Source organism: Lactuca sativa, chromosome 8 (assembly GCF_002870075.4).
Source record: "Lactuca sativa cultivar Salinas chromosome 8, Lsat_Salinas_v11, whole genome shotgun sequence".
NCBI lineage: Eukaryota > Viridiplantae > Streptophyta > Magnoliopsida > Asterales > Asteraceae > Lactuca > Lactuca sativa.
Genome location: NC_056630.2, coordinates 58,879,009 through 58,887,839, shown reverse-complemented (window position 1 = coordinate 58,887,839; position 8,831 = coordinate 58,879,009). Strand labels below are relative to the sequence as shown.

Here is an 8,831-nt window from a genome sequence, read left to right as displayed (position 1 = left end):
CTTAGTGATCTGTAAGATTTGTCTGTTTGTTGGCTGGTTAATGGTATGCTTATATGTTATATGTGCACATGTTTGGTCGTTGGCTGAGGCTTCACTGCTTTGTGCGTAAGCAAATAGGCCAGGACATTCCAACCCGATGGTTGATGGGAATGGGGTATTCTAACCCGATAGTTGGTTGGACCTATAGTATGCTGTTATTGTACTTTGGGGGAATTTACTAAACTTTAGGCTTACGGTTTTGGATTATGTTTTAGGTACTTCAGATGATCGCGAGAAGGCAAAGACGTGATCGTGCACCTCCTCGTGTTGTGTTTTGTGATTTTGGGAAAAACTCTGATACTGAACATGTTTTGAAAACTACATTGTACACAATTATGATTTTTGGTTGGTTTGAAAAAATTTATTTTTTTTATGAATTTTATGGATGTTACAGATTTTGTTTGAAGGCATCCATTGCATCGTGAAAGTGAATATTTCCATAATTCTAGAAGGTATATCTTTTGAATTTGTAGGGCAAGTGGGAATAAACTCCATAACACTATTAATATTCGTGGCGTCTCCAACTGTTCAACCATTAAGATTTCTTTTTTGTATGTTTGATCTCTCTTTTGTAAGAAAACATAATTTGCAAATAAGACCTTGTATGTTTGACTCCAATAGAAGAAATAAAAAAGAAAAACATAATTTGAACCGTTGTGTGTTTGACTTTTTTTTTGGTAGTTAGTATATGATCCTTTGTATGTTTGACTTCTTTTTTGTAGCTAGTATTTTTGCTTTTATAAAACCTTTGTTTGTTCGAAAAATAAGTATTCTACAAAAGTAATTTGTAAATAATACCTGCTAATGGTGATTTTATTAAATCATTTTGCGAATTCAAAGATATTTTTCCAAAATGCATTTTATAAAGCATATGGTTATTTTGTAATATATTCCTAAAAGAATTGGCAATTTCATGGTATATGATAGATTCCTTCAAAAATTGGCAATTTCATGTTATGTCACTTTTTTATTATAATGATTTACTTATTTGTTAATTGTTAGTTGTTAATACTTTTGTTACACCAACTCCATTGTGATTGTTAACTACTTGACTTTGCTCTTAAAAAATTGCAGTGATCAAAATAGGGAAGTGTTAAAGTTAAGGGACTAAGGTTGTAAATAATCCAAACCAACAGCCAAAAACAACCAAACTGTCAACTATCAGTAGGCGGAGCTGATCGATCATCGGCTGCTAAATCTATTTACTATAGGAACCCACCACCATCATCGCCGCCGCCGCCGCTGTCGCCGTGCATCCGCCACCAGCAGTGTATGATTGATTTCGTCAGCTCCGATGTCGCTCTTGAACCAAATCTTCAATAGGGGACTTATTGGCGCAAAATGGTCAGTTAGTCGACCCTCTTTCCCAATTCTTAATTCCTAAAGATTCTCGCAATTTACCTTAGGTTTTCCATTTTTATGTCAACTCCAATTTCTTGCATACGTACCCTCAAAATTTCTGATGTTCTTTCGATCATCGAATCTGAAAATCGAAGCCCAGAATCTGTTCTATTTTTACGATCAAGTTCAAAATTTACGGACACGTTCCGACTTTTATGGTCAATAATTTCACCTCCCGAATCCAAAATTGATTTGGATTTATCTCAGATCTAATAAATGAAGAATCTTATAGTAATCGATGAACTAGAATAGCATAAAAATGGCTTCAATTTTTCGAAGTAAGAACACAATCAAGAGATTTTGTATACATTTCATGAACAACTGCCGATATTGGGTGTTATTGCAGTAAAACATGCCTAACTTTGGCAATATCACGGATTAAATTACTTCAAAATAAGAGAGACATGCAATTGAAGCTTATGCGCAAGGAAATAGCACAATTTCTTCAATCTGGGCAAGAACCAATTGCTAGAATACGGGTATGTTCATAACTTTTTGTTAAATTTTTTCGGTTTTCACCTTTCGTGTTAAGAAATTGATTCTAATCTTTTAGGTGGAACATGTTATAAGAGAACAAAATATATGGGCTGCATATGAGATCTTGGAAATGTTCTGTGAGTTTGTTCTTGCAAGAGTTCCAATTATCGAAAGCCAGAGGTAAAATTACATTTATGCATGTCAACTATGATTAGGTTAACTCGAAAGAAGACTAATTGTTTTCCAAATGAATGTGAAAATTGTTTAATTGTGAATTGAATTGCTCATATAAACAAAATTATGAATCGAACAATCTGTGAAAGTTTTCCACTTTTCCAGTTTGTTAACCATAATCATTGAATTTACAAACACTTGCATTTGTATTGTTTATAACAAGGGTAAAATAGTCATTTTGACTCGTCCAGACGGTTTAAAAAACAAAGTTAACTTTATATATACAACACTTTATCCGGATAAACATCATTACACATTCAGCCACTTTACCCTTAGGATTGAATGAACTCTGTGAGTGAGTAAATGACCATTTTACCCTTTTTGTTTAAAACAGGGAATGTCCATTGGAATTGAAGGAAGCAGTTGCAAGCATAATCTTTGCATCTCCAAGATGCTCAGATTTACCAGATTTATTAACTGTTAGAAATTTATTTACCACAAAATATGGAAAAGATTTCATATCAGCTGCTTCTGAGCTTCGCCCTGATACTAGTGTCAATCGTACAGTTAATACAATCTACTTTTCATTATTTATTTATTTAAACACTTTCTTATACATAATACCATATATGCCAAAAATGATTTATATTTAATTTTCCGTTTGTTTTAGATAATTGAAAAACTTTCCGTTTATACCCCTTCGGGTGACATGAAGCTTAGTGTCTTGAAGGAAATCGCTCAAGAGTACAATATCTCATGGGATTCTTCTAAAACCGAAGCTGAATTCAACAAAAGGCCTGAGGATCTTTTGGTAATTTCATCTTTCTCTAATGTGTTTCTTAAAATTATTTAGATTAAGATAGTGTTTGGTATGCAGTAATCTTCAATAGCTATAATGTTATAAAAAAGTTTAATCTCATAAAGGCGTTATATTTTGTGTTTTTTCCGGATCAAACCTCAAGTTTTTTTTTGCTTGATAAAGACCTTGTATTTTTTCATTTTTCCCGATCTGGCCCTTTTAGTCATTTTTTTTCCAAAAAAATTGTAAAATGTGAGGGTTTTTTCGAGAAAAACTACAAAAGTTGAGGGTTTATTTGGACGCATTTAGAAGGTTGAGGGGTTTTTTTTGGAAAAAAAATACAAAGTTGAAGGCTTTTTCGGAAAAAATGAAAAAAATACAAGGTCTTTATCAGGCAAAAAATAAATGTGAGGTTTAATCCGGAAAAAACACAAAATATAAGGTCTTTTACGAGATTAACCCTTATAAAAAATTTCAAAACTTCAATAATTTTTTCTAATTTTCCAAAGAAATAAAAATAGTTTTTTCTTATAATTGATTCCATGGTGTTTACATTTTTTTTTGCAAACAATATTTTAAATGATAAATAATTTATTTCGACTATTTGAAATACATGTAGTATATATTTTAAAGGACATGGAACATGTGTATATCTTTATTTAATTAAAGTTTATTTTTATGAAAGTAACGATTTTTCTTCATTTATCAAATTAACTTTATTCGTTCTTCTAATTATACATAACAAGAAATGTCTTAATGAGTCGAGCCAACCAAACATTACAATCAAATGTAATGGTCTATTCCATTACTTATCTGATTCCATTCCATTCATTTGTGATTCCATTCCATCATACCAAACAAACAGATTCTTAACGAGTTAATAAAATAATATTTAAAATGTTAATTTGTAGAATGGACCAAAGCAAATATCAAATGTGACTACAATTACAAAACTCCCCCAAAGTCATAAAGAATCTCCTAAAGCTGCAAATCATGTCCCCATTAAACCTCCAACAAATGCTGCAAACTCAAATCCCACCAAAGTAAATCAATCATCAGTGGAGGGTAAAATGGTAATTCCGGTTTCATCAGAATCAAATGATGTCTTGGAGAGAGCTCGAGCTGCCATTGCTGCTGCCGATCGCGCATCGGCTGCTGCTCGGGCCGCTGCTGAATTGGTTAATGTTAATTTTAACTCGCGTACGTTACAAGGGGCAAATAGGTAATTATACTTAAGTTTATGATGACAAAATGTAAACTTTTTTTTTTTTTTTTTCTTTTTTGTTTGATGTGTAATGAATTCCGAGTGGTTTTGTACTTTTGTTTTGATAGATGGGAATGAAAAGTTTGATAACATTTTATTTGCTAAAGTTGTGAAAATGGACTTGTTAATAAAGATATAACAAAAAATATTGGGGTTCTACTTTCTTTTTTGAATTTTTATCATATACTTTGGAATCTTTACTTGCTTTTCAAGCAAGTCTCATTTAACGAGGTAAGTGGAGAGAAAGAGAGGAGAATCAGAGAGAAAGATGTATTTTAAATTGGTCATCTTGACTGCTATTATTTTATATATATATATATATATATATATATATATATATATATATATATATATATATATATATATATATATATATATAAAACGTATAATAAAGATAATAACCATTTTTTCTGGCTTGTCTTGGACATTTGAGGATATTTAAATCTTCAGGACCGGTCCTGATTGTTATACTCTTAATTATATGAGATTATACTATAAAAAGTAAAAGATTCAGAATAAATAATAATATTTATATGATAAATTTAATAAATATCAACTAAAATAAATAAATAAATAAAAATATATTTTTTATTATTTACTAGATAAAAAAAATTTAAATACTTATTTAAGCCATATATTAATTAGGAGATCATGGACTAACAATATTGGTAGGTCTTTGGAACCCTAAACCAAGATAATAAGATTGAAAATTTTGGTAAGAAGGTAAAAAATCTTTTATATACATATATATTGGTTTGTTTATCTTTAAAAATTATGATTGTTTTAATGATTTTTAAAAAGTGATTCACATAATACCATATGACAAATATCATTTATCTCTAATTTTTGTTTGTTTTAGATAATTGAAAAACTTTCCGGTTATACCCCTTCGGGTGACATGAAGCTCAATGTCTTGAAGGAAATCGTTTAAGGCTATGTTTGGCACGCCACAGCTAGCTAATAAGTTAGCTTGTTTTTTGAGCTTTTTTATGTTGTTGTGTTTGGTAAGCCAAAAAGTAGCTTATAAGCTAACTTTTCGAAAAGCTACTTAGACTAGTTTTTTAGGAGTTTTTTTCTTAAAATTTTCCAAATATACCCCATAATTAATTATAGAAACACATATTCTTACATGTCATTTTATGTAATTTGATATATTTCAGCTAGCTTTTCAGCCAATTTTACCAAACATTATTTTTTATCAGCTAGTTTTTCAACTTTCAGCTATCAGCCAACTTTTCAGCTAACAACTAGCTTTTCAGTTAATACGCCAAACATAATCTAAGAGTACAATCTCATGGGATTCTTCTAAAACCGAAAACAAAAAGCGAGAGGATCTTTTGGTACTTTCATCTTTCTCTCATGTGTTTCTGAAATAAAATGATATATTATTATTATAAAGTTCTTAATGTTATAAAAAATGGGTTAATCTAAAAAAAATCTTACATTTTGTGTTTTTTCTGAACTAAACCTCAAATTTTTTTTGCATGTTGTAGTTTTTCATTTTTTTTCGATCCGACCATTTTAGTCATTTTTTCTCCAAAAAAATTATAAAATGTTAGAGTTTTTTTTTTTCGAGAAAAACTAAAAAAGTTGAGGGTTTATTTGGAAGCATTTAGAAGGTTGATGAAAATGTGACTACAAAACTCCCCAAAAATTATAAAGAATCCTTTAAAGCTGCAAATCATGTTCCCATTAAACCTCCAACAAATGTTGCAAACTCAAATCGTACAAAAATAAAAGAATCATTAGTTAAGGGTAAGATGTAATTCCGGTTTCATCAGAATCACATGATGTTTTGGAGAGAGCTTGAGTTGCCATTGCTGCTGCGGATCGTGCATCGACTGCTGCTAAATTGGTTAATGTTAATTTTAATTCGCTTACATTAGAAGAGGCAAATAGGTAAGTATACAATTTATACTTAAGTTTATGATGACAAAATGTATTTTTTTTTCTTTTCCTTTTTTTTTTGTTTGATGTGGAATGAATGCGAATGATTTTGTTTGATAGATGGGGAATGAAAAATTTGATTAGATTTTATTTGCTAAAGTTGTGAAAATTAACTTGTTAATAAAGATATATACAACAAAAAATATTAGGATTCTACTTCTTTTTTATATTTTTAATTATATATTTTGGAATCTTTCACATGCTTTTCAAACAACATGTACCATGTGGATTGTCCACACAAAGCGAACACTTTTGGATAATTTTTGTTTTGAAATTTGAACAATTATTTATAACATAAGATTGATTCTAATTCATGTTTCGTGTCAGGAAGAATGAATGGACACCTGATCACTTATCTTAGGGCCGACATCTGATCTAATTAGAGTTTGACAGTGTCTTTGGAAAACACAGTTTACCTGTTATTCTGAGTTATGCTGACAATTTTAGTTAACGACTTATCCAAGTGGGAGACTGTTGGATTAAGTGTCTAAGGTTTTAACTAAATTGGTATAATATTAAAGAATAAAAGTAAAGACCTTTTTCGATTGTCCTCATAACCATGAAATGGCTTGGATTAATAGTCGGAGAGATACAAATGATTTGTTAATATATTATATGATTAATATATTGATTATAAATAATGTAATTAATTAAAGAATGAATCACAATCAATTCGAAATTAAATTTGGGTTAATTAGAATTAATTAGAGGTACAATGGCTAGAATGCAATTGTTCAATAATTGAGCAAAATAGACAATCCAGAACCTTCTAAGAGGTGGATGGTTTTGAGGAGCCTCTTTAGGGTTTGCGGAAGCCTCCAACACGGATAAGGAAACAAAATTTGAATAGGGATAAAATACTATTATTTTATTATTAAAATTTAGGGTTACTAGGTTATTTGACAAGTATAAATAAGGCGTCTCCTAGCCAAATTCGTTCCTCACCTTTCATACATCAAGAAATTAGATTTCTCATCTCCCCTCTCTCTTATATCTAATCTTAAAGTTCCTAGGGTTTTGGGTGTTACGCAGTCGAGACTACCACACAATTAGAGCCTATTTTCCAAGGAGATATTCAAGTGTTTGACTAGCTTAATTCGAATTAATCAAAAGGTCTGTTCTCTACTTGTGATTTTTGATTTTCTTAGATATTAGTTTAGTTTTATAAAGTATGTTGCTATTAAGAGTGAAAATCCATAGATCTTGTTTTAGATTGCATGTACCCTTATATGTTAAGTGAAATTCCGCAAGTGCAATGTAATTGTAACCTAAAAATCCTAATAACAACATGTGTCCTCACATGTTTAATTAAAACATCATTGTCGAACTAAGACTACAATCACTCACTCTAATACTATAAGAGAGGTTTAAGTAGGTCTCTATAATTCTGAATGAGGTTGGTTTTTAAAAGCATCATTGCTTACAAACCTCACCGACTTTTTGTATTTTGAGAGAGGAGTTACCGAAAAGGTTCGATGGGATTTTATTTCAAGATTAAAAGTGTTAATAAAAATAATAAAACAAAATTCTCATTTTATATATTAAAAACATGAGTCATGTGTTACCTATGAAAACACACATATTGTTTATATTTTGATGATGAAGCATGTGTGGTTAACCAACACATCACTGCAAAAATATAAGTCAATATGATGTGTCACTCGTATAATTATTCTGTTGATTGAGCATGTATGGTTAACCGACACATCAATATAAGAGTAATTTAAGTCGAGGATCACATAGTTTTGCATGGTTGATTCACCATCTATTTAATGATCCACAACATCCTCATCACTGAATTGAGAGGAACACAATCTGAGATTAATATGCCATTAAATGTCAATGAATCTCAAATGATCCAGGAGTTTCAAAAGAATGATAGTGGCAAAGTGTATTGCCTACCTAAATAACTTTGTTGTGTGTTTACATCATCCCTTTACACATAGCAAAGCCAAATATGGGCCCTTGCCTTAGTAAATAATTAATTAGGGTTAAAAATTATTTTAAGGATTAATAAGACAAACAAAATGTTATTGATATTGAAAGATGTCTATAAGATAATCCCCTTGAATCTACTGCTATAAAGCCTCTAAAACGGATTAGCTGGAAAGATGATCAATCTAGTCTAAAATTCATAGTTTGAGAATAATTCTCATAAACAAATAAAAAGATCATGATTTGGATAAAGCTCTTCCCAAGGTTCATCCAACTACTACATTGTAAAACTATTAGAACACTTATCTAGCATACTAATGAAATAAATTGGAATTTCATTATGTTAGAAGCTGACTATGGTCATCATAATCAACTAACTGACATCACATAATCAGTTCTCTCTTATTTTAATATGAACCACTTGAAATGTCCATGAAGGGGATGAATATCGGTTGGAGTTAGTTCAACTAATGGACCGTTTAGATTGACCACAATACATACTGAATCAAATACATCCAAAATTTTAGATAAAATGTATTTGTGGAGTTGTTATCTTGAACATATAAACAAGAAATGCATTACCAAGTATTAAGTTAGATCGGATTTTGGATATCATTTGATTGTAAGTCTTATGATAAATGCAAATATTGTTTATCAAGATAGATGACATTTGCATCACTAGATGATGTGAATATCTGTTGGAATTAGTTCACACTATATATTGTTTAGATTAGCCACAATGCATTGTAAGAACAACTTCGAAATAATGAGTATTGAGTCTGAAACCTTTCAGGT

The 8,831-nt window shown here is 30.4% G+C and overlaps 1 protein-coding gene across 1 annotated transcript; it reads left to right on the top strand.

The window, feature by feature from the left end:
• Positions 1-1,193: 1,193 nt before the first annotated feature.
• LOC111911234 (uncharacterized) lies at positions 1,194-4,260 on the top strand. Its single transcript, XM_023907017.3, has 6 exons — positions 1,194-1,383; positions 1,787-1,919; positions 1,994-2,097; positions 2,486-2,657; positions 2,762-2,902; positions 3,802-4,260. The coding sequence occupies exons 1-6, from the start codon at positions 1,334-1,336 to the stop codon at positions 4,114-4,116; spliced, it is 915 nt and encodes a 304-aa protein (XP_023762785.1). The 5' UTR covers positions 1,194-1,333; the 3' UTR covers positions 4,117-4,260.
• Positions 4,261-8,831: the final 4,571 nt, after the last annotated feature.